Source organism: Poecile atricapillus, chromosome 1, assembly GCF_030490865.1.
Source record: "Poecile atricapillus isolate bPoeAtr1 chromosome 1, bPoeAtr1.hap1, whole genome shotgun sequence".
Classification (NCBI taxonomy): domain Eukaryota; kingdom Metazoa; phylum Chordata; class Aves; order Passeriformes; family Paridae; genus Poecile; species Poecile atricapillus.
In genome coordinates, this window is record NC_081249.1 from 124,238,143 (window position 1) to 124,265,139 (window position 26,997).

The following is a 26,997-nucleotide window of genomic DNA, read 5'->3' on the forward strand; positions in this document are numbered from 1 at the left end:
ATCATCCTGTGTACTTATCTTCTGAGCATCTGCTTGGAAAATAAAACAACGTGCCATTTTGACATCCAAGAAAGTGCTATAAAAAGTCTGTTGCTATGTTTAAATGCCTACACTCAGTTGCTATAGCAATAAAAATATCAAAAATGATGTACAAAATGCCACAGTGCATTGCCAGCCCTTTCCTGGACAGGGAGCTTATGGGACTGACAATGTGGCAGAGGTGCTCAGTGTATTGAAAGCAGAGTTGCTGCATAGTTCCAGGTGCCCTGTGGTGTCACCTGAGATAAAAATGTGTCCCAACTGTGTGAATCCCAGACTGGCTGGGTCAAACAGAGCAGTTGGGTCCCTACTGAATTTAGTTGCTTCTTCATGACTTGTATGTTGAATATTTGGACCAAGTTCCCATTTCTCTGCAAGACAGGCTGCTGAAAACGTTGACCTTTCTCTAAATTCCTTCAGTCCCATGATAGCAAGTGTGAGAATCAGCTTACAGACTGCATCAGCCCATGTAGATTTTTCTCCCTGTAACATCCCAGTGGTCAGTGTAAAATGTCCTTGTTCCTGAGGCTGTTATGGGAACACTGCTATCCAAAAGAAAAGAAATTAAATAGTAGCTAATGGAATCTTTAGCATCTCTGTGGGGCTCAAAGCCTTGAACATTCAGTTGCTTCTCAAAGAGAACAGGAAATGCAACTTCCTTCATAAAACATAGCAAGCAGATGAAAGCATGTTATTCTGGCAACTGTAAGTTTGGTTATGGAATTGAATCGTTTCCTCAGACATTTCTATGCCTTGTTCTCTTGTCTCCTGAGGAATGTTAGAGGAAAGACTTGGAGAAATTGAGGCCTTGTTTGAAAGCAAAATACCTATTTCTCTTTATTTCAGTTAGCTTGAGGAACCCTCAAGTTTCAAATGAGATTGGCTCAAACTGCAGAACAGTGTGCAGGTCAATTTGCATATGGTAATCCACAATGGTCTCATAATTGTTTCAAGTATCTTCTTTAACATACTCCTAGAAGTCCAGTTGAGAGGTCTGATATCAAGAATGTTTCAGTGGTAGAGTCACATATTTTTAATTTTTGTTTCAGTTGTTATTTATTGATTAATGCTCTTTATCAAGGGTGTTATAAATATGTAGATGAAGTGATTCTTAGAGGCAACTATGATACTCTATTTGAAGGCCTACTTAAATTCTGCCGTACCTCTAAGTACATTTGGGATTTTTTTTTTTCAAAAAAGCTGGATAAACTACTGCCATGTACATGGATCACAGTTTTTCTCAAAATAAGGGTTGCAATGTTGCATACATAGTTGCACCCCTCTCATTTCTGCTAGCTTGTATTTGCAATCTCAGTACAGTATTTTTCTATAACAAATCTTGATTCATTGATCTTTAGGATTTAATTGTAATGTTTCTATTTTGATTTCAAGTGTTGAAAATGCGACAATTTGTAGCTTTACAGCTGCACAAACTCCAGTGACTGTGGAAGCATGTGTCTTTCTCAGCCTCTGTGGGGATTCTTTGTTTACTTTCCTACTCAACAGTTCCACATGGAGTACTGGACAGTTACCTGGGTTTATCCTTAAACAAGAATGTCAACAGCACTGATTGTGAGTTTGGTTTGTTGGTTCTTGCTTGGTTTTGGTTTTTTTTTTCCTGAGATCTAATAGGGGAGTCCAAATGTTAGATCCATAAATATTTATTGATACTTGTTTATTAAAGTCCTGTGTGACTAAAATTCCGAAAGTTATCGTTTTATGTCAAGCTTGGGAGGTGTTTCTGTGGCTGCACATTGTGTGCCTGTAAAATCAGCACATCTGCTATTCATTTACAATATTGTAAATTTTACTCTTGATAATATGTGGTCACATTAATAATTTACTTGGGGAAGGGGAGAAGGCAACAGAGGAGATGTGTGGAACTTAAAAACTGTAGCTTTTATTTTTCATGATGTTGTCAAATACTTGAAACAAACCTGGTTTCCCTTAGAACTGTGTCTATAGCACCCTCACCACGGTTGTTACAACACCACTTTATTCTGTATTTCTAAGCTATTGTATATAGTCTCTGTTTCAGAGGCTGTACATGTGAATCTGCATCTGCCATGGAAATACAAGCTTTCTGATATCTGCCAGTTCCTGCATCAGCTTAGCTTGAAACTCATCAACAGCTTATGGCAATGCAGGAGGAAGAGGGAGACTTGAACACACAACATTAGCTGCATAAGCTTCTTTCTAGAGAAAAAAGTATTACATGGCTATTGTTTTGAGACATCTCTTTATATGTTGTCAAATAGCCTTCTTTAAGCGTTAGCTATGCATTTATTCTTTCCAAAATCTATTTTTGGTATTGTTTTCCTTGGCCTAAAACTTATGCTGTTACTCTGGTTTTCAGCCAACTATCTTTCCCCCTTCTTCTCTGCCCTCACTTCATTCCCTCCCTGTACCCTTTGAACTTGTCCGACTTGTTGAATTTGGCAGGAGAGGATTGCAAAAGTATTACACTCTTACAAGTGAAAATCAGTGGTTTGGTAAGAGAGGACAGACCCAGCTTAGTGCTGCTAGGAGGAAAGGCTCCACTATGAGCTGAAATTATCACTGATTCTCTTTAATCTGCCAGCTGGCAACCTGGCATGTGTGAAGCTTAAAACCAGGCACAGCAAATGCTGTCTCTTGGCTCTCCAGACTGGTAGGAGACTAGGAGTCATGTAAGCTTGCTATGAGGGAGATAAGACTCAAAATCATCAAAATAAAATACCCAAAGAACAGGTTTTGATAGCTCAGCTGCTTAGAAACAACCCATTTTTTAATGTAGGGAGACACAGGTCACTAAATGGTCTGTTTGTGCACTGCTATCTTTATTTTGAAAAATTCATAAATATCTGTGTAACAGATCGTGAAAGCTGCAGGCTGATAACTCCTGTGATTTCACACCAAGTTCCAATAGTGGTGGCAGTCCATATGTTTGTCTGCTTTCCAAAGTGGTGCAGAGTGCTGTTAGTTTGTAACACACACCCTCATCTATTTTGCAGATTTTTCCATCCAGGCTGCAATGCCTAAAATGAAAAGATTTGAGGTTTCTGCACTCTTTGGGAACAGGCTATAGACTCTGCTCAGCCTGCTCTTTAGGCATGTCAGTCAGGTTCATGGGAATGTTGTTAGTGGACAGGTTCTTCCCATGGCAAGTAAATGTCAGCCATCCGGGTAGAGGCAACCATTCTAATTAGACTTTCCTTATGCAACAGATGTTTTGAAGTTCAGCCAGGGAGAATAAAGTAATACCCAGAGACAGCAGCCCTTATCTGCTTTCTGGTCATTTAAAGAAGGCAGCTGGGGTTCAGAAATCTGTTCCCTGAAAATTTCCTTGCATCTGAAGTGGTTTCTCTTCCATTTATGTCCTTTTGTGTATGTTCAAGGTCACCAGACAAAGCTCTAAGGCTGATGAAACTCTAGGAGTTCCACATCGTGAATGATGCTCACTGGGACTCACTACTTTGTGCCCTTTATATCACCCATCATAGGTTTAGGGCTTTGCATAGTTTTTTAATATATAGCAAAATACTGCTGTCTTTCTCTGAAGGTTTGGAGTATGCAGATATTTGGTTTATGGATGAGGAGTATTTTTGTTCTCCTTTTTTTAAAATAACATTGGGAAAACCAGCAGCACTAAACAGATGCTCTCAAAATAAGATCTTGTGATCCTGTTAAAGAGCTCCCCTTCTGTCTTCCTTCAGCTCACTTCAGAAGTTTCTAGAGATCCTTTTTGTCAAAGTAAACTCCAGTAAAAATGGCAGAATGAGATCTCATTTGCTCTAAAGCAAACAGACTGCACACTTTGTCTCTGTTACTCACCGGTTTGTTATTCTGTGATTATCTGAAAGAAATTAACCTGTGGTAACATCCTGTTTTCTTTCTTTGGCTCATCATCTGTTTGGAAGGAGTTGTTCATTTTGCTTGAACAAACAAAAAAATCCCACCCTATTCTATCTAGTACTAAATTTGTTTCTTTATGTTTAAAACAGGAAGCTCCTGCCTACAGCATTCCAGCCATCAGCCTGCAGAATATTCATTATCCTTTCTTCACCTGTGCTGCAAGGCACTATGCTGACCATGAGAATTCCAGACCTTGAGTTCCTCTGATAGGTAATAAGCTTTCTGCTTGCATTTTAAATTTTACTTCTGTTATTTGAAACAGTTGGGCTTATTCTCATTTGTGGGTCTCATCCAGTGCAGTGAGTAAGGAGCCCTGCACACAGGAGAGCTGCACATGTCAGTTGATATTCTGACAATTTTTAGAGATTTCAGTCTTTTTTTTTCTTAATTAACATATATGTTGATAATCTGCTCATTTTTAAAATAAATGCTGTTTTATAAAAAATTTTAATTAAACTGCTCAGTAAAAATTATGGATGGGGTCATAGGCATACGAAAACCTAAAAAAAAATGTTTGTAGAAGATAAAAAATATTGTTGGATTGCCTAACTAATATATAAAAAGCTATATCTTTTTCCATAACTATCAAACATTATTCCACTGAACTGAATGCTCCACCTAGATGGATGTTCAAAAAGCTCAGGATGTAACTTTGCATTCTTGGTGACTGGAAGTGCAGTGTGCTTCGGCTATGTGACAAAAGTGGGATTTAGTTCAGCAGTGCAAGAAATGAAGCCACTGCTTTTAGATAACACAATTGGTTTTACTGCAGTGAATTTAATCATTGGACCTTGCCTGAAGCAGGATTTATTCCACAGTACCAACATCTGATAAACAGTTCAGGTGAAGAAGCAAGACCAGTGGCCAATTTCAATTTAGTGCATTTGGGAGTGATCATTTCTTCTTCACAGTAATGGATTTTTGCTCTATTGGCAAGTGTTTATTGGAAAGTGATGAAGAATTACATTCACAGTATTTTGAATGCTGAGTTCTTAAAATGAAAAAAACAAAACCAAACAAGCAAAAAAATCAATCTGTCCCAAAATACTTGTAGGACACAGTGAAAGATGTGTCATTATACAGTGAAGAACCAGATCCCTTGAGGGGGTCAGAACTGAACTGTTGTATCCCTCACTTTCTTAAGCACATGGTTCCATTATTTTCTGCTGCATTTGTGCTATGAAATAATGTTCTAAATGGGTGAAATTTAATGTTCTAGTCAGTTAATAAGATTAAATAATGTACCAGTGCAAAGCATATTCAGTATGTTTCCAATATTCAGACCTTCCTCAGGAATATTAACCCATCACAGTAAAAGCTGCAGCTGGGCATCTTTGTGAGAGTAAAGTGAACAAGTAACTACTGCCTGTCTCTGCAGATTAACCTGACTAGAACAATTGTGTGACTTACTAATGCCTGACTTTTGAGTTGGTACAGTTGAAGAAATACAAATGAAGACAGAGTATGAACCTAATGAGTGAACTAAATAAAATTCCATTACTCCACCCTGCTTCAAAAAATGAAGAAAATTAAATTTTTAAAGCCAAAAACACTGGTATAATGTCATTAGTAACTCTATAGCTGAATATTCATGAAGCTCTGCAGTATGTTCACTTAAGTTACTGATTGTAATCCAAACAAGCTGTGTGGCTCAAATTTGCTTTTTGCTTCACCTCAGCTCAAAAACATGCTTAACACATATTTAGAATTGAAGTGTATTTTTTCTGTGTATGATAGAAAAGTGAGGTGCCATTCACCCAGGCTGGCAAATAAATTGTTATGGAAAGTACTGTAGTTACCCTGTTTATTTATATTCTAGATTTCATTGTTTCTTCAGAAAATAATTTCTGATTTAACTAGATAATGAGAATTTTAGAAAAAAATCATAACTGCCTCTAACTTTAGATTTAATATTTCCTTTTAACAAAAACACATAAATGGCATGTACACTTTGTAACTTTATCCTCTTTGTTCTGTAAAAATATACTTTTTTTTTGTTTTCAACAAGGTTGAAAACAACACTAGGAGGGAAAACTTAGAAAATTAATTTGTATGTTGTCTTTAAGTGCCATGGAAATTCAAATAAACATTGTTCTAACTAAGAAAAATTAACAACAAAAAAAAGTTTGTGTTAGAAAAAAATATTTATATGCCTTAGAAACATTTTCAACACAATCAGACATCATCTTATTTGCACAGATCAAACGGTATCATTGATATTAATTTATATTAAATAGATTTAAATTATTTTTTTCATATGTATGGACATATATTTTATTTATTAAACTATCTTGGCAATTGTTACTTGTTTGTAGTCAGTTTTTGGGTGTAAAGAAGAAATGAAGGGAAGATGTGAAAAAAGATGAGTGGAACATACATTAAATGTTTCTAGAAAGCATAGAAACTCTAGTTCTAAGTTCTAGCTTTCTATTTCTCTCATTTCTTTTCATCTGTGAGAAAAAAATATTGGGAAGATGATTTCCTAATTACTGCAGCTTAGGATTTGAATAAAAGAGAACATTAATAAAGTGAATTAAGATTTTACTTCTTAAGAATTTAATTTCTTAGGCAATATAATTGAGAATTAAGAGAAGGATAGGAGCTGTCTCTCTTTAGATTACTATTCCTTCCACTGCCCCAAGCAAATTTTTTGGAAGGTAATCTGAAGCAAGTCACTTCAGGAAAAACATTATATAAAAAAAACATTAATTTTAACCTAACGAAGTTTGTCTCCCTGGCCTTCCCTGCAGTCGTCTGAGAAGTGAAAGGTTCCTTCAGAATGCAATTCAGAGAGCCTAAATTAAATTCCTGATTTTAGGACAGGAACTTAAATTGATTCAAAAGCAAACAAAAAACCCAAACCAAAGTAACAGAAAACTTCAGGAGACAAATGGCCTTAGGCTAAAGTGAGTCCTCATGAAAGGTTCCCTTTGTACATATTCTCATGCTTCTCAGTCTGTTGAAGGCAAGTGGTATTGTTGATGATATAGTATTGAAATGATGGACAGAATGAAATGGGTCTAGGCTCTTCTTGTCTTGATCCTTCCCCACAGAGAACATCAGCTTTGGTGTTACTGGTTTTGGTAGGAACACTTGAAAGTGATCTTAGATCAGCATTTAGCAACTGTATCCAGCCATATCCAAACTGATGAATGTTTGAATGAAAACAGCAATTTCAGTCAACAAAAAAAGCAGGTATCTGCATTATCTGTAAGACAACAATTGCTTCCTCAGCTTATCAAGTTTTGATTTCTTTAGATCAATTCTAATAACTATAATAGGATTAATGCAAAGGTGGTATTCAGTTGAGTTTAATTGAATTGATTAAGAGACACAAGCAAACTAGATAAAGTTTCATAATGGTTATCAAATCTCAATGCCTTGGGCAAAACTGAGCTTGAGATCTTCAAAAGGAAGAGGGATGCTGAGGTGAAAATTTGGGGTTTGGGTGTTAGAAGAACTGTTTGTCATGTTTCTTTACTTACCTGTACTCCCAGGATTCGATATTGGGAAGCTTTCCCTGCTTAGTCCTGCTCTGCAAGGCATATAATGGGAGGACAAGGTATGACCTGCCAAGGTTAAAGGCATAATTGTGGTGCAGCAAAATAGCATAAGGAAAACTTGCAGGTTTAAAGGCAAACAAAATGTACAGTTTGTCTCTTCAAAGTAGAGAGTGGAAGCTTTGATTGGAAGTTTGTCTCTTTCTGTAGTGAGTAGAAGCTTTGATTGTGCTTTGTGGAAAAGAGAGTAGGTTTCTTACAAAATTTGCTAGACAAGAATTAAAAGTAGTTTGTTTTTTTATCTAGCCATAGTGAATGAAAACTTGTAATGATAATATATAATCTCTTTGTTGTTAAGGCAACCTTATTGTGGAATTTCTGTTAGAGATTGAGTTCACTAGGTACACAATACAGTGTGAAATAACTTTTAGAGTTGTGAAGTCATGTGGCCTTTCTCAAGGTTTTAATATCTTAGGGGGGGAGGTCACCCATTGTACCTTAGACCAAGCTTATATTTTTAGTTTTTACATTTCTTTGCCTACTAAAACTTGGTGTTCATACTGGCTGAACTAGTAATAAATACTAGGGGAAGAGAAGAGATATTCCAAGCCTCTGTACCAGAAAATGGTTTTATTCCTACTGCTGTATATTCTGTAAGAGAAAACTAGTGGGAGTGCAAGAGCATCTTAAGACATTTCCCCAATTTGTTTATTATTATTCTCATGTTTTTTCTGACTCAGTCACATGTGACACTTTTGGACCAGGAGTGTAGGCAGCACCGTACAACTGAATATTTGTGACAGGGAGAGGTGTCATCTCAAAATACAAAAGATACATTTTAGCAGTGAGAACAATCATTCACTGGAACAACCTGCCCAGGGATGTGGTTGTGTCCCCATTGCTGGAGGTTTTCAACATGCAGTTAGAGAGGATGCTGAATAATCTCCTCCAGGCTCCCTTTCCCACAAAGGGTTGGGCAGGTCGATCTTTCAAGGTCTCTTCCAACCTGGGCTGTTCTGGGATTCAGTGATAATAAGTAGGAAAAAGATGAAGAACAACAACAATACTTTGTAATCGAGAGCTGTGTAAACCTTCGTGCCAGTCTCGGCTTCTCGATTTTCTGGAAGTTTCTATATTGATTTGCACCTTTGTACTTTGCACTTGATTTGTGTCTTCTATTAAAAGGTATTGAAGACAAATGGGATTTTCTTCACAGGCCCATGAAATTGGGAATGTCCTTTAGTGTGTGCAAGCAAATGTGCCTGTGTGCCTAAGACTGCAAAGTTTGGAAGGTGCTAGTTTACTGTCATTTCTCCTGTGAAATTCAATTCTTTCTCTATGATGCATCTTAAAGAACTGAAAACACTTTCAGTGACCTGCCACCTAAATAGCCTCTTACAAGCATCTGAAGATTGCTCATCTGCAAGAATCTAAAACGTGACAAAGCATGGAGGTGCCAGACATTCTTCAGACTGAGATATGTTTACTTCTTCATGGAAGCTGCTTAGGAATCCGGCACAGTATCATCCTGGATCTTAGTCCTGGCTGTGGTCCTAGCATGTACTGTTTGTATTAACTAGAAGAATGTAAGAAAAAGTCCTTTTCTCCTATTTCTTTCTTCTGCCTGTTGTTCTGTCCACCCATTTCTTCAGCATTGCCAATTACTCATGATGGTCAAAAAGGCATTTTTCCTTTGTTTTCTTTCTCACAATCAGTTTCTTTCAGAAGTTGAAGCTATTTCCACCAGAGAACATAAGGGCTGCACATCCAAGTGTTGCAAACCATTTATCTGATCCCACATAAGGATCATGTTCATGTTACTCCAAAAGCCAAACTCCTCTTTAGCACTCACTGTTCTCAACCATCTGCAGCTTGGGCCTTTCCAGGTCCAGGGGCTATATGGAATTACTACTTTACCTCTCCTCTAAATGCATCTGATCTCTCTTTGAACTGACTTCTGTGCTCCAATTATTTGTCAGCTTCCTGTGGTAACAAATTCAATAATTTAATTGTATACTGTTGTGAAGGAACTTCTTTTCTACTCAAATAGTTGCCTGTTAACTGCTTTTGGCAGCCTTATCCACATGACCTGTGAAGAATTGAGAGCAAATAATTAATAGGCCACCCTGTTCAGTCTCTTCATCACTTTCTCACCTGTTTCTATCCAGAAGTGTATTTTTGCATGGAAACCATTTGCAATTACTGACCAGTCTTTCTTCTATGAACCATTTTTTCTTATGTTGTTGGGGGTTTGTTGTTCTTTTTGAGGGCGTGTGTGCTTGTTTTGTTTGGTTTTTTTGAGATGTGACTAGACCTGTTTTAAAGATTTACCTGTTTCCAGGTATTTCCTATGAATTCTTAACATTTTTGCCTTTTTGGCTGCTGCTGAATGTTATTTTCAGAGTAGTATTCAAAATTACTCTGATCTCTTTCCTGACTTGTAAAATGTAATGATGGGCTCTTATTTAACTGTGTTTTATATTTGGCTTATTCTCATGTGCATCAATTTGCCTTTTCCACCTGACATTTTATTATTCAGGTGCTCAGTATTTCATAAACTACCTGGCTGTCTTTAGCTCTGATTTTCCTATCTCATCTTTAATCATCTCTACAGACTCACTTTTCCAGATTCTTCAGAATGATGTTGAACACCTCAGTATCCACAGAAGTGTAATGTCTGCAGCACACAGAACAACTTCTGTCCTTTATTTTTTTTCCTTCAGTTACAGGACTTATTTCTCTTTTCTCCTGTGGGAGCAGTTTCCTTAAGATGCTTCATAGAAAATCTTGTCAAAACCTCTCCTTGAAAAATACATGTTGCCTGTATTAAAATACTTGTTGATTTCTGTGAAGGATTTTAATGAAATAGCAAAGTTTAGACTGCTGAACAGTCCTGTATTAATTTATCATTCTTTTAATCATAAAATATTACATTAATTTCTTATCTAGGACAGTTATTATCTCAAAGTTAGTAACTAGGATGAAAGTCTTAAGTGGTAATAAAATTACAAAGCAATCAGTCCTCAAATCACAAGTTTGTTTGGTTTGGGCAGGATAATAAAGCAGCTCAAAGTCAACATCAAAATATTGAAGGAGGTGTTTGGAAAGAATGAGCATCCTTCATTGTGTGCCTTTATCTGAGTCTCTTTAAGGCTTTTAGTTTGCCTTCATTACCTCAGGGAGATGATTCACAGCTTTTTTGTCTTGGCATTTGCCAGAATGTTGTCCAGAGGCACTCTAAAACCCCAAGACTTTGGTTAACAATAAAACTTTTGAAGCATTGGTATTTCAGCACTTCTATTAAAAATTAGTCTTATCTATATAGATTTATAGTATTGTTAAAATTACAATGAGTTCCTATATCTTCTTTTAAGAAATGTTTTCGAAATCCTTTACCTGGTTTTATATTTTTTATTTCATAATGTATTAGAATTACTGAATCTTTTCCATTCCATAAATCTTTACCACTCTTTTAACCTTAAAATAATGAGTTCCATTACTTTAATGCAACCTTGTTTACTTTATTTGACATGAAGAAAGAAATGAAAGTTCAGGTAATAAATCTTCATGTATGAGACTACATACTTATTGTATACATATTGTTTATAAATAGGCAAATGCAGAATGCCATTTTGACTCATCATATATAAAGTTATAAAATTAACATAATTAGATACACATCACAATTTCTTAGTAGAATGATGACAAGAGCAATACTGAGTTCTAGCATAGCTTGTAAAGTGCAGTGAAACAGGACAAATGAACATGAATTTGGGCCAGTTTAGCTCAGTATCAAGATATGATTGCTGCTCCTTTGCTGCTTTATCTCCTTGCTCCTCTCCCCGGAAATATCAAACTGTTAGCAGCTGAAATGGAACAAGGGGTGTTGTACCAACTCAGTCACTTGCACCAGAGCTGAACTGCTGCTTGTGAAGTGAGGGGCTGAAATGCAATTCCATGCCTTACTCACTGCTCTTACTGCAGACATGGAGTGCCCTGAAAAAACCAGACAATTGCAGCAGGTCTGATATTTCTATGGCAAATCATGACCCATGGCATGTCCTGGAGTTTTGTTAAAGCCTCACAGAATATGGGTAACTCTGTTCCTTTTACGCCCTTCTCACATCCCTTATTTTGATTGTAGATTTTGAGGTAAAAATGTCAAAAGTAGTATGTGAAATGTAGCCCCCAAAGCGTAGAATTCTCTTTCCCTGCAGAAGTAGTTCTCTGGTTTATCTCTTTCCTAGGGCCTCTCTGTGCACAACATTGATAAAACCATACCAAATGAGTGTGGAGTTTTTTTGGATGTTGATGAGATGAGATTGTGCATAAAGCTGGTACATTACTTTTTGGATCGGCTCCTGGATATAATCAGGAATGGAATGGTGTTGGCTAAATAATTTTATCAGGGAAAGATTTTGACAAAGGACATGAGGAACATTCTGCTACACTTGGCTTGTGCTATTCCAGAAGAGCAGAGCTGTTGTTTTCCTCAAAGCTTTTTTTCTGAACTGTCTAATTACCCAGAAAAATGTGGGGTTTTGGTACACTATGTGCCAGTCAATGCATAAAAATTCCTTTCTTGTCCTGATAGCTTTGATTTTTATCAACAACTTTCCTAGTACTAGGTTTTGAAAAACAATAATTGAAAATGGCAGAAATAAGGTTAGCAAACCATGTGTTCTCAGAGTGTTATATCTGGTATCCTTCTAAAAGAAAATGAGAATATATTTTTCTTACCGTGCTTTCTAGAAGAAGCAAGCCAATAAGGGTAATTTCCCAATTAGAGTGCAAATTATAAAGATCCTGAATCTAGAATTTTAACAAGCAGCCAAAATAGAGCTCATTTTCTTCCTGCTGAGAAGAGTTTAAAAGTAAGAGGAATTATGTACTTCATTCGCTTAAATCATCAAAGGTTATCTTTGATGTTGCACATTTGGAAATACTGACTTCATTCTGGTCGATATGCAGAATACATCAGTGTTAAAGTAAGGAAATTACAAGTAGATGGCTAAATTCTACTTCAGGTCCTCAGTATTAATACCTGGAAGACAAATAGAATGGTTGAGGTGCTTTTGAAGTGGATGGTGTAAGAGAACATTTATTTCTTTACTTTTAAGGGCACCTGAAAAATAAAAGGTTGAATTGTTCCTTTTTAGCTTTTTATCATTACCATGTGCTCCCAATCCTGAGATTCTGTGGGTAGACACTTTGTGTGATGTAGTGGAAAGGCAGCTCTGGAGTTGGTTTGGGTTTGTTTTGGGGTTTTTTTTGGTACTAGCAATAATCCCTTGTCCCTCATTTTGGATTCCGATGGTGTGCAGAACTTCGAGAACACAGGAAATGGGGACTTGCTTTTCTTTTCTCATAAACAACTGCTTGCTTTCATTTTCAGACCATCCTTTCTGCAAGTCAGCAAATCTGTTCTTTCTGAAGTGATGAAGCAGTATGCTTTCTCCCTTTTCCTCACATAAAAATAAAGAGCTCAGGTTGAATTTTCCTGAAGCTCCCACATCTGTATTTCAACTAAGGACAAGAAAGGGCAAATTATCTGCCCTGTAATTTTGGTCATGGATTCTTGATTGCAGCCACTGGGAAAAGTCTCCTTCTGGCCACATATATTTCAGGCCAAGTAGTTGATTTGGGGATCTAAGAGCAGGAGAGAGAACCATGACACTTCTCAAATCAGAGATGCAGCCAGAGATTACCTGAGAGAAGCTTGCAAGTGCTACCTGAGATTGTCTCCCCCTTGGGATACTGGTATTTTCAAACTAGGAACAGTAGGCAGACCATTACCTTTCAGTAATGAGATAAAGCATCTGTGTAGTCAGTCAGTTGTAATGGTGATATGATGCACTGCTCTACTAAAAGTTTCAGTCAGAAGTCAGCTGCCCTCAGCCTTTTGATTTCAAGGTTTTGTTTGCATTGGGAGTTTGGAACACGTACCGATTCAGATTGGAAATCTGAGCAAAGTATGAAAAGCTGCTGTGTGGGCTGCTTGCAAAAGGGTTAATCTCACTAATTTCACCAAATGTTATTTATGACTGAAGTTTAGCTCAGTGCTGTGGTTGTGTTATAAAATAACCTTTTAAAGAATGCAAATTAATATTTTACTGTGAGAGATTTAGGAACAGCCATGTCATGAGCATGCCTGATGAAACAGTCTGTGCTAACATCTTGTTTATGATGTGTGCATTTTGGAGTATTTATTTCACCTCTGATGATGTCTTAATTACTACATCATCCTGTCTAATGCAACACCTGTGCAGCCCCCAAATTATTAAATCAAATATACTTTTTTGGTTTCACCTTGAAATTCATAACTGCCTCAATTAGCCCAATGAGCAAAAGAGGGACTGAGGAATTTATTGCTGATTCTGCATATGCCTCATTGGAGCGTCATCCAATCCAATTCATTGCTAACTTGGCCAGTAAAATATACACAGAATATCTTTGCTAAATGCACCAGTAACAAGGTGATCTTTCTGTCTCTGAATATTGTGGGTCTTAGCTTTTAAATACCAGTTAAAAAAAAAAAATCAAGACCAGGCTTCATCCAAGCTACTGAAAGTCTTCCTTTACATAGTACATAAGTTGAATTGTGCTGTAAATATGCTGCCTGTTCCTATCACACCTTCTAAAAATTAAATTTAAATGAAAAACTACATCAGTTTGGGAATGCTTACTGTAAGAACTTCTTGGTGTGAAAATGACACTGTGTCATCTGAAGGGTTCTTGTCAGGGTATTTATAATGTCCCAGAAGCATACAGTCAGTAGCAAGGAATAACACAGCACATAGAAATCTGCAGATGATTCAGCAATATGGGCAAAAGATCTACAAAGTGTGTTTAGAGAATCTTGTATTGCATTAATAGATCTTTTGAGAAAGAAAGAGCTTTTGGCTCCAGTTTTGCATTGACATCACACCTGTATGAGACACTGAGGACTTCATCCCTCACCCCACCTCTTTTAAGAATACTAAATTAAACAATCATCCTTTGCATTAATAATCTATTATTATTGTTGTTGCTGCTTCTCTTGTTGTTATACCTGTTTTTAGAGCTAGATATTGATAAGAGAAATTAGTGTGGCAGCTGGCTTCAAACCTGTGTCTGTTTCTAGGAAAAAAAATTAAAAGGTGGCATTACAAACTGCTTTTTCACACTTCTGTATTGTATGCTGGCAGGAAGGAAGAGGTGATATGATGAGCTTTGCTTTTTCACAGACAGCTAGGCCTGCACATTTAATGTGTACTCTAGGAATAAAATTGGACTGCTTCTAGCAAAAGCAACAATTCTTGTAACCTACTATACAGTATCCCTAGATCCAAGTTGAGACATTGCAACGTGAATGAGTGAGCTACCAGGTCTGTAGAAAAAAAGTAAGCAGTCAAAATCCACACAATGGCTGTTTGTTTGAATAACTTGATAGTGAAGATATTCCTGTTCTGGTGTACAGCAATATTTGAAAAAACATTCATAATTCTTTTCTCATTGAAAGGAAATGAAACATGTTCATGTTTTTTTGGCGTGCATTCATTTTTGCAATGCAAAATTAGGTGTCCATGTATCACTAAACAAATGTCAATCTGATTGTGTCCAGGAAGCATAAAATGGGAATAAAACACTTGTTTTGCTGCTTTGTCACTTATCTATGCAAGATGGAAAGCCAAGTGAAATCTCCTTGCTTGAAATCCCACAATTGCATTTTAGATACCAAGGAAAGTTATTTATTGTTGTTTTGTTCAACTAAGTGTGCCCTCTGGGATTACCTGCTGTGATTGGGAAAGAACGAATTTAGTTTAATTTCTTCATTTGGAAAATCTTTTGCTTGACTAGCAACAACTAGTGACTCCAGGGTCACTAAGCAATAGTGTTCTGCCCTAATTGCCTTCAACTTATTCACATTTCTAAGTCAGGCCTTTGGTAGTATTTTTTTCCAAATTATGCAAAGTTGCTACCCTGCTGCCCTGCAAAGCAGAATAATTTATAGAATGTTTCTATGTAGGAATTGCTTTCAAAAATTTTACTTCATGTAGAAACCTTAAGGTTTTTCTTAAAAAGGGATGAATTTACACCAATTTTTTTGGATGAATTTGCATTCATGAAAGGATGAATTTACACTGATTTTTTTCCCCCAATCTTATCTGTCTCCCCTCCACACAAATGTATTTGTTCTCTTTTTACTAAGGTTATAGTCAAGTGGCAATTTGAGAAAATATCATCTCAAGCTCCCAACTGCCTACACCTTAGACAAAAATAAATGTGTAACTAGAATGTGATGTATAATACATGCAGTCCAGAGAGCAGAAACATATCTGGGTTTCTCCAAATCTGTGAGGAGTAGAAGAAAGAAACCCAAGTGACTTTGTGTAACTGAGTACATGACACTCATTTAGCAAAAAGCACATTGGGTGGTATTATTATCTCCTGGTGTTCTGAATTGTACAATTTGGGAGATTTGTCAATGCACAGGTCCTGCATCAGAGGGTCCTTCAGCCCCACACAAGACTGGCACTGCCTCCTAAACAAATTTTCTTTCAAACAGTAAGTTGTCTAGGAGGAGGAAGAGAGCAACATTTTTTACTCATGTATCATTTCAATTATTTTTAAATTGTTTTTTAAATTTTTTTTTTATTTTACCCTATTTTAAGGTTGATGCCTTTATGTTGTAGCAGACTTTTTTCTAGGTACTTCCTAGCTCTGGGTTTGTTTTGAACTGCCCTCTTGAATGACACTAAGTGTACTTTTCTCCCACTCTTATCTTCACACTTTCTTATATGCTGTTCCTTATGCTTAGAAATCCTTATTCTACATGCCAAATATCCTCCCACTCCATATTCACATTCTTCCTTTAAACTGCATTTCCTTAAAGTCTACAAAAAATAATCAGAAACTTAAGAAATATAGCAACTATGCCTTGAGATCTGACAGTCTTCTGATCATCAGATTTGCTACTGTTGGCTGAATTCTTTAACTTATGCATAATACTGAATAAATCAGGGATTTTTTTTCCTTAATATCACATGTACCATCTTTTTCACTATATATATATATAATTTTATTGTAAAATACCCTGAAGTTCATCCCAATTAGAAACCACCTGGCTGAGCAGTGCTTCTTCTTGCTTTTCCAGCTGAAAGCCCACTGATGAGGAAAGAAACAAACAAATGAAGTCAGTAACACATCCTTCTCATAAGAGAGTCCAGTAACTTAGGTACAGACTTAACCAGATAAAATTACCATTTTGGAGCTCTGTCTCAAGAATATTTGTTCAAAGAAAAGTCCCAGAATGAATAAAACTATAAGTGAACCAGAATATTTTTTTTTAACTTGTATGCAATTATTAAAACCATTTGTTTTGACAGGGAGGCTCTGCTGCTTATAACCTCATTTCCTTACGTTCTTTTGACTGCTAAATAAAAAATACCCTAAAAATGAAAAAATGTGCATCCAGACCAGAGTAATTTATAAAAGCTTGATTCATGCAATATTAACTGCTAGTTGCCCCTAAAAAAATAGTGGAATTAAGAAGTTTTTAGGCCATCTAAAATAGGATTACCTTAAAAGAAATACTTTTTAAAAAAATCTGGGTCTACTAGTCTAAAAAGGTACTCAGTGTACTGCTTCTCAGTGTTTCTAAAATATGTACATTCTTCATATGTTTGCTGATTGTCTGCAGCATAAAATTCAGCCTGGAATTCTTGCAAGCCAAAAAAAGTCATTGTAAGCCACTCCTCCAGATGCTTAGCTGCAAGAGAAGTAAATCTAAACATTGACTGCTAACAAAACAGAAACTGTAAAAACATTGCTAAAACAAATGGAGCTGACATTTTACAGAAAGAAAAGTCCTATTTCTAGACACAGTTACAATCTTTTAATAAGTCTTAAATTTCCATTCATCTATGTTAAAATGATTGCCTGTGTGTAAAATCAGGTCCAATTGCTTTTTCTCTTAGTGTAACAAGGAAAAGCTAAAGCTGACCCCAGATTGGATCCTCTAGGAGTTAAGTACAGAAGTCCCAGAATACATTTTCCACTAAACCCTTTTGGAGTTTTCAGATTTCTTTAAACTCTGATGTAAATTTTTGATACGTAACCAAACCAAATGCCTTGTTGTAGGGGTTGGTCTTGTTGATGATGGAACAGCATCACCTTTTACCCTCAGACCTTTTGGTTTTCAGTCTCAACAGTGTCATAACTCCCCATTACTGGAGATATTCTTCCAGGATGCATGTCAGGCTGGACATGCATCAAAACATTTTACTTTCTGCCTGACCTAACTTTTCCTTTCTCTCATTCAAGCAGATTATTGAAAACCATCCAGTTTTATGTGTTCCTGAGCTATGAGGAAAACAGGAAGCAGAAAAGGAGATTCTTTCCTGTCATGCTGCTCTGTAAATCAAGTAGCTTGTAGTTCTAAAGAAGTCTGTAACCACTGATTTTGAGGGAAGTTTTTTAAAAATTGCATTTTCCTTCAGCTTTTGCTAGTTTCTTCCTTTAAAATATTTTTGTGACAGAGTTATTCACATTTATCCCTTGTCTCTGAGGTTTCAGCCTGGAAGTGTTGTGATTGTCAAGAAGTATTATTTAAGTCGCTCAGGAATATCATTACTCAGGAATTAATCTCTGAATGAGAACAGATCCTTTGAATTCACACAATGGTTGTATATACACTTTGCATTCCCCAGTGGAGTTATTCCCTACCCTAAAAACAGAAACACCGCTTTGTCTTCCAAGTTTTACCTTGTGCAGTTGTATGGATGTTAGTGTGGGTGGAACTCAGATCATTAAGGTTATCACAGAGGTGCCTTATATTAGTCCTGGGGCTATGACTCTGTGGTTTGCTAAATTGGCTAAAGCAGGATCTTAATATCTTGCAAACTTGACTATTTAACATGAAAAAACACTCTTTTGTCATAAAAATGAGATGCAGTAGGAAACTACTAGTCAATTTTTTCCTGTGTTGCAGACAATAAATAAAATGTCTTCCAGTTTCCACGTAGGATCTTTTATCACAAAGGGCAAGAATGCACATGAGTCAGCTTCACTTGTGGGATTTTTTTCCTTTTCCCAGTGAATGTTCCTATTATACAAAGATCTTGGAGTCCTAATGCAAAATTTTAAAGTGTTTCTATTAAGATATTCTGGATCTGTTTTTAGAGTGCTTGTTTGTTTTGTTGGGTTTTTAAAATTTTAGGGGCTCGTTAATGTATGCCAACAAACTGTGTATCCTAACTATAATCATGCTTTGTCTTTGAAAACACTTTTGTGGTACAAATATAAGAAAAACAGCCTGTTTTGCTCAGACTTTGTTTGAAAGAAGTTCACTAGGTCTTAAGTACTGCAAAGCTGCAAAACCTAATTCAAAATGCTACATGAATTCCATACATTTTTACAGCTATACAAAAAGTGCAAAAAGGTACCTTATTAATACAGTAACATTTTACAACCACTTTACAGGGCAACAAAGAAAAAAGTTACAAAAAGCCACTCAGAATTGTGCAGTTCAGCTGCATCCATGAGCGAGCAACTCCTGTTGTTGACAAGTGAGACTCAACCACACACAGCATGAGGTCAAGAAATATTAATAAAATGCTTTCTTAACTATTTATTTCTGCACTTTTTGATGTCCTCTTGTTGAGACATGACAGAGGATTTGGGGTCAGGTGCCCAGATATCAGTGGAGATGGAGTAAAGCACCTTTCTCTGAGCCTTCACTGACACGGACCCAGCCGTGACTCAGCCAGGGGAAGTTAACTGATTATACTTAACTTTCTCTACTATGGTAAAATAAGTTGCAGAGAGAACACACTGAAAGCCAAGGGCCTCTAAATACTTTTCCCTTTTATGGAATAGAGCTCCCAGATCTCTATTTCCTGGAGATTGTACTCTAAGCCTACACAGTGGTAAAAGAAAGTTCTCTGCATTCACTGATCTGTATCTGACTACAAATTTGAGCTCAGGGGATAATTTTTTTCCTAACTATTTTAAGCAGTAAGTTTATAATAACAGACCAAAATGTTAAAAAGCACTCCATCCTCTCTTATTTATTTTTTTTCCTTTAGATTGTCTCCTCTTAGTGTGGGAATGAGCAGAATTTGGTGAATTAGATAGGTAATTTGTTTGTGTTTTTTTAACTCATTTTGTAGGTGCACAAGGCTCGTGCATACTGAGATTGTAGATCTTCACCCACATCCTCTCTGCCTGTGACATGTGAGTTAATCTCTGCAAATATTTAATTTTAAAATATAATTATGAAGCTCTTACACTTCTGAAACAATGGAGTTTTGGGGGCGATAATTTACTCTGATAAAACACCATAATAACGTAATGACATTCTGTGATAAGACAGAGACAAGCCAGACAGAGCTTGATCAATGAAATAAAAAAAAATCCAAAACAACAGGATCTTGAAATTATCTCAAGGGCCTTGGTTGCTAATATGTGCTCATGCTCCTTGACTGTTTTTAAAGTGCAGTTACATTTTTCATCTCCCTTTTCAGTGTCTTCAGGGCCAATACAGGTGTTTCAGTTGGTACCTCACTGTATTGCACGTATTATTAACATATAATTTCCTTCTTTGATGGAGATGTGTGGAAAGGAAACAAAGCTGGCAAAGCTAATGGCAGCATGATTCCAAAGGCTGTTCAGCTGTCAGGTGAGCCAGGCTTAGAACCAGGCTAGTCATGGTCTCCACACTCTAGCTCAGGGTTCAGTAAGTCTGTCACCTGGTTTTGTAAATAGAGGTGGGGATTTCTGTAAGCTCCAAGACTGCACTCTGCCCTAATGCTGTGCTGAAAAACAAAAAATGTACCTTCCAGTGACATAAATTTTCCAAGGATATTTATTTATTTTCAATCTACATTTTTGAGATGAAGATAAGCATCTCAGTTCTTATAGAGAATTGCTCTAGTTCTTGTATAGTGTTCTCACAAAGCCCCCTATTTCTATAAATTTTGACTCCATGTGACATTTTCTGGGGCTGTTTTCATTGCCCAGCTAAAGGGGCATAAGGTCACTTCATCAGTGATGGAAGAACATTTGTTCACTAATAATTAAGTTTCCATAATTTCTAAACCTTTGCCTTTCCTACCAGTACCAGGAGGCAGTAATTGATCAGAAAATGGCAGAACTCCTTGCAGAGCATGGTATATCCATTTGCATTTACAATATATGATATTTGTGCTGGGTAAGCATCATAAAGTCTTAAAAAAATCTGGGTTACTGACTCTAAGAACACTGCACAGGTTAAAACTAAGCCTTAAGACTGAAAGTTAATACATTTGGAGTTCTAAATCATGTAGTTTATTAATTGAACTACATCCTTGTACTGACATACTAATATGCAGTACTCCTCACTCTGGCAGTGTAGTGGACTGCAGCAATGCTGTCAAGGTGTGCAAAGATGGTGTTTGATTTAAGAAGCCTAAGAACATGAATAATTATGTGCAAGCTTTCACTGCTCCAATATAGCCCTCAGCACCGGGGTTTTCTGGAGTGGTATTAGGAAAAAACAAAGTCAGAAGAAGAAATTTTCCTACTGATCAGCACAGAGATTTGAAGCTTATTCCTATTTGCAAGATAGCTGTGTAAGTAAATCAGAGTAGGGTTCTAATTGTGTCGGAAACAGCCTGAACTCGGTCCACTCCAAATCTGAGGGTTGTTAAGGTGGCATAAATTCATCTTTCTACCCTCCATTTTTCCCTTGGCTGTACTTTCTGTGCTGCATCTCTAGGACAACACAGCTTGGGATTTGTCCCTTTCTATTCTTAGACAAGCCTGCCTGAATTATTCCTTTTTCTTTTAAAGTTTTTTTGCTTTTTGAATCTGAAAAATGAACTGAAAGTTGATGTGCTTATTAGATCTTTCTTATTTCAAGATAAGTTGCATAACTTTTTTAAGTATAGTATGTGCTAAGAACTCAGCTAAGACTGGGAATAAACCGCTTTGGTGCAATAGCTTCTACAATTCCATGTAGGACTGCAAACATGCCTTGGCCATGACTTGAAACATTCCTGATTTTTCAGACCCAACATTGGGTCGAATGTATCAGAACCATAATAAATTCATGAGGCGAACACTAAGAGGGATTAGATAAACAGCCAAATTTATATTTTCTCTCTCTCTTTTCTTTTTTTTGTAAATTTGAAATTGAGTTCTTGCAAACTCAGAAATTGTGTAGGATGCCAGGATTTTGTTACAGAGATGAAAAGCAAGTCTGTGTAAAGGTAAAAGGTAACTTTTTTTAGTTATATCGCTTCCATCTCAGTTTGGTGTGTTGCTAATTGTTGGTGACTGGGTTTGATACAAAAAAACTTAATTGTTGAAGCACACAGATGTTCAGTGCTATGGCTATCTGTCTAACCTGTGGACTTATTAACATATACATAATCATAAATATGTCTTTTCCATCCTATTAGGAACTTTAATTGTTTTGCTCTAATAACAATTTTTAAAGATTTTATTCATAGTAAGTTTCCTCTACTCTTATTTGAAGTTAGAGGTGGCTAAATACATGATACAAGCATGAACTACCACTTTTGTAGAGTTAGAAAAACACCTGTAACAGGTACAACATGTCTAGAAAAGCTCAAAACATGCTGTTCCTACAGCATACACTGCTGTGAAAAATCTTTATGCCCACTGTTCAAAAGAGTCTGTATCTTGGTCTTCATAATGATGTCACATGTGCTGCATCTTTTCCAGAGTTATTATCAAGGAACTGCAATGATATAATTACTTTTTCCTGAACACAATACTTGTGTAAGATCACTTTTACAATCTATTTGTTCTGCATTAAAGTTCATGTGAGATGGCCTTGTATTCCTCTTCTGAAGTGAAAGAGAAAATAAAGTTTCCAACATAATGTGAAATAAACCTAATAGAAGCATGGATCTTAGCTGCTTCTGTAGTCCAAAGCTTTCACACGTTCTGTAGATTTTGCAAGACAGATTTTCTTCTGTGAGAGCTGAGGTGAGGTACTTGTCACTACTGAGACTGCTTCAGTGTTTCTTGTGAATGATTTAGTCTCTTTTTGCTTTTATTTTAAAGCAACAGATGTATTTTGACAAATGTAATTGGCAACCTCAATAAACCAACATGTTCCTGAATGCATTTCTTTGCCCATTTCTGAAATGGAAGGGAAGACTGTAGCAGGTTAATTTACAATGCAGTAGTCATTAGTTCCTAGTGGAGACACCAGGGTGGGTCTCAGCTGTGTGTGTGACCTGCAGGCACCGCCAGGGAGTGCAGTGATGTATTCATGAGGACTCTGATCTACTGATGAGCACACTGATGTATTGATGAGGACAGCTCCCTGATTCCTGGGCAGGTGTCACAGTAAGTATTGCAAGCCATCCACTGCCACTCTAAGGATTGATTTGTGCTTTGCCCTGCTGATCCTCAGACTTTGGTACAGGCTTTCTACTGATGTTATCCTTGTGAATGCAGTGCCTCCCCTCGATACTAATAATGAGAATTTTCTCAGCTAATAACTAGTGGGGTTTTTTTTTCCCCTCTTTGGGCATTTCTGCTATTTTGCTTCAGAAGTATCTTGCACCATGTTGTCTTGGGCAGAGGTACACCAAGTCTTTGCACAATTCACCTTGCTCAAAGGAGAAGTGCCACCCTCTAGGGTTCCAGTTTTGGTCCTCTGAGATTTGAGAGCATGCTCTGTAGCATTTAGGCTTTTAGTTACTAAAAGGCATATTATAGAAGACATGACTGAGAAGGGACACTAGCAATGTCTGTCAGTATCTGAAAGAAGGTGTCAGAGGATGGATCCAGACTCTGGCTGGTGGTGCTGAGCAATAGGACAAGAGGCAAGGGCAGAAACTGATGCACAGGAAGTTCCATGTGAACATGAGGAGAAATGTCTTCGCTGTGCAGGTGATTGGGCACTGGAACAGATTGTCCAGGAAGGGTGTGGATCCCTCCGGTGAGCATCCCTCACCGGAGATACTCAAGAACTTTCTGGATGCCATTCTGTTACATGTGCTCTGGGATGACTTGGCTTGAGCAGGGAGGCTGGACCAGATGACCACCTGTGGTCCCTTCTAACCTGGAACCATTCTGCGTTTCTGTGGTATCCAGGATGCTGTTTACTTCTTAGAGGATATTTAGAGAAGGTAGTTTGGTCACATCGTAGTGACAAAATGAAAACTGTAAAATGGAGGAAAGAGATGGAAATAGCACCAAGAATGGAAGGTTGTCTGTTTTGAATGCATTTGCTAAGTTATACTTGACCTTGAAAGCTTTAGTTAATAAAACACAAGATAGCATTTTTAATTTTAAACCTTAATACTGTTTGTTATTGTAAAGTGATCTCAGTTTTTGAGCATAGTGTTTTAAATGGATTTGATTTGTATTTTTGGCATCTAACCCAGCCTGCAGATCACGAGGCCTCCCAGCGCTTATGCCTTCAGGCTAACTTGAAACAGATACTGCCAGCAGTGCATGGTCCTCTTAGTCCACATTGCAGCTCCACGTGCTTCACACTGCCCACCATGCCAACCTTACCTGAAGAGAAGGGACAAGCAAAAGAGGCCCAGCACAACAGTTCTCCTCCAGCCAAAGTAAGCTCTCTTACTTACAAAGGTGTTTTCTGACACTTGCTGGAAGATTGAGGCTGAAACCTGTTTGTGTGTATTTAGGATTTGTAAAATCAAATCTGTTTGTTGCTCTGTATTAGGGTGCTTTGCTTAATTGATGAAGCTATGAATGATCCTTCAGTTGAAATCCTTACAGTTCCTCAAATATTTTGTAGCCTAAGGGATGAGAACTTAAATTGCTCAAGCAGTTGTTTATAATTTTGATCTGGAGGCTTACAAAAGGTTCAGAACAGACAGACATATATCAAAGCTGTCCTAAACTGTCCTTTAGACAGAACTTAGGCTTGAACTTCAACAATTAGTGGTGTTTTTACAGATACAGAGGATGTTATGCAACTCATGTGTGTGAAAGATGGAAATGGGCTTTTTTGGTTGGAAGTCTTTCTCAGTGCTTTATTTGCCACAGCAGTAGCTGAACATGCTCTGGAGCTATACAGAGGGCAGGTGGGTGCTCCCCAGGCATATTCATCAGTTTGGTTCAAATTTGTGTGGCATCTACATGTTTCCTTTACAGATAAATACAAAAGATCAATAACAGATGGGTCTTCTCCCTTCTCAGTAATCTATACCAAATAAAAAATTAAAAAAAAAAAAGTAGCTTTATGTTTCAATGAACTGGGGTTGGATTTTTTATTCAGTTGCTAGCTTAGCTGAAGTAAAGAATCTTACTGTGATTAAGAAATCACAGGTTGACCAAATCATTCATTTTTATGCAAACTGGTATAAAGAAAGAGAGGGTTTGTAGTCTGGCACATCCTTAGTTAAAGATGTGACACTGTCATTGGGTTTGAGAACACTGCATTCCAGACTTTAGGTGAAAACATCCGCTACTTTAACTTTGTAGGAAAATATTGTCAGCAGTGAGCTCTGCACTGATTTGTCCTGCCTTCCATCTAAACTGCACATGGTGCTGAGTGTTAATTTCCTGCCTTAAGATAACCACCCCAGCTGCATACAAGTTCAACAAGACTACCATCTGATAATATATATTAACTCAAGAAGATTTTATTGGGGTTTTTAAACTCACCTATGTGGAAAGTATTTTAGTATAAAAGACTTGCTGTATAAAACATACCCAAATATGAAATACATGAAAATCTAGCAGACATCAGTGATTCTAATCCTGAATGTTCTTGTCAAATGTGAGAAATGAAAATTTCCAACCTCCTAATATAAAGGCATTAAATGTGTAATAAGTTTTCCAGGCCTTTTACTGTGCAAAATGCTTCATTTTAGATAAATTATTATTTTCAAGCACGAAATCACGGTAGAGGGATTTTAACTAACACACTGCTCATAAACCTACTTAAGGTTTGCCCCTAGCCAATGTTGTGAAAATTTGATCTTGTTTGTAGCTGTTTTCACTCTTGGCTCCTGCTGCAGGTCAAGTTCTACAGCATGACTGTAAGTCACTCTAAGTAAAACAGCTTATTATTGTGAGATAAGGACTTGCAAGCAAGGAGAGGGCATCAGAAGGAACTAAAAGCTGGTGAATTTGTTTTCTAGCATTCAACAAAATTTTCAAAGTCTGGAATTTCATCCCATCTAAAGTGCTCTCTGGTGTCTTAACTTCCTCGTTCTATTTCAGGAGATTCTTTCCTACCTTTTCCCTGCATGCCCAAATGCACACAGATTGCAAAACAGTTCTGACAAAAAAAAAATTAACCTTACATCACATGTAGCTTTCTGCATGCTTCAAGTATGATCATGTTTTTACATGATGGGAAGACCTAGGTTCTATGTCTCAAATTAGTTTTGATAAAACAAATGTGGGTTTTAATTTCAGTATTTCTTAAAGCAACCTCTGTTCTTCTGAAGTTCAGTCCAGACTTTTAATTCATACTGAAGAATATGGCCAGGTGGAAGAGGGCTTTCTTTTTCCTGTTTAATTTGTTTTCTCCAGTGCTTTAAAAAATTCAGGTGTTATACAGTAAAGGTCTGTCATTTGACTGTCTGGCATGGTTGGTCTTTCAGCAGACTATCTTTGTATTCCTTCTCCCCATAACATCCCATTAATGTAAAAATCATCTGGATTTGTCTGGATTATAAAAAATTTCAAAAGCACATTCTCTGTATGCTTAGTGAGGGCCTGGTAGAACTTAACAGCCAGAATGTCTGGAGGTTCTGCCTCCACCTTGTGAATCCCTGTTCATTTTTGGCTGTTTTGCTGTGGACCAAACTGCCTGTGCCACCCTCTCAGCCCTGCACACGTCTCCCTGCAAGACTGGATAGCTCCTGGTCAGCCATGTGGAGCAGTTCCCACCTGAGCCACAGAGGTGGAGTCAGTTTTTACCCTACATTTTTTGTGGGGGAAGGCTTGGGACAAAAAGGAAGCAAAGATTTGGGTAGCAGGCAACTATTGGTAGCAGGAGATGAGGCAACTGTTGGGAATAGCTGAGGAGCAGACAGATCTGGAAGCTACCAAGGGAGCAGAGTTAAAGGCACACAAATGGGAGGATGATGGAAATCTTCTGTCTCATTTCTGTGCAGTTGTACAACTGTGAGGCAGCTTAAGCTTCCTGTTAAATCTTCTCTTCCAAGGCCTGTGTAGAGCAGCCTGAGCACTCCACAGTCTGTAACAATTCCTTTTGATTGGAGCCAGCTGGCCCTGCAAAGAGCTTCCTGCTCTGGCTGTTCCTGACTCTCTCCTGGACAATGTAGGTTTGGACAACGGGGACCATGAGGTTTCACTTGTGCAGATGCTGAACTCCTATAGCTGCTGACCAGGATTAATGTTTTCTGCCTGACCTGAACTAGCTTTGGCTGCAGCCTCTTTTTTTTTCTTTTTTCTTTTTTTTTTTTTTTTTAATGAGCTGTTTTTAGAGTCCTAAAATGGGCTTGAGTGACTTCAAGGCTGATGTTACATCATTCAAAAGTTTTTGCATTTTGGCAGTCATGAGATTAGTATAAACACTGTGCATGTGTATTCAGCTGCTTTACCCTAGATGCAG

At 37.3% G+C, this 26,997-nt stretch overlaps 1 protein-coding gene across 4 annotated transcripts in view; it reads left to right on the forward strand.

Moving 5' to 3' along the window:
- Nucleotides 1–26,997, forward strand: part of IRAG1 (inositol 1,4,5-triphosphate receptor associated 1) — a 60,913-nt gene that overhangs the window by 6,308 nt on the left and 27,608 nt on the right. For all 4 annotated transcript variants that reach the window (XM_058854007.1, XM_058854027.1, XM_058853998.1 and 1 more), the window contains exons 2-5: nucleotides 4,023–4,143; nucleotides 19,586–19,649; nucleotides 22,670–22,775; nucleotides 23,822–24,010. In XM_058854007.1, the coding sequence (XP_058709990.1) occupies nucleotides 23,942–24,010 (69 nt within the window). In that variant the 5' untranslated portion in view covers nucleotides 4,023–4,143; nucleotides 19,586–19,649; nucleotides 22,670–22,775; nucleotides 23,822–23,941. The remainder of the gene's footprint in view (nucleotides 1–4,022; nucleotides 4,144–19,585; nucleotides 19,650–22,669; nucleotides 22,776–23,821; nucleotides 24,011–26,997) is intronic.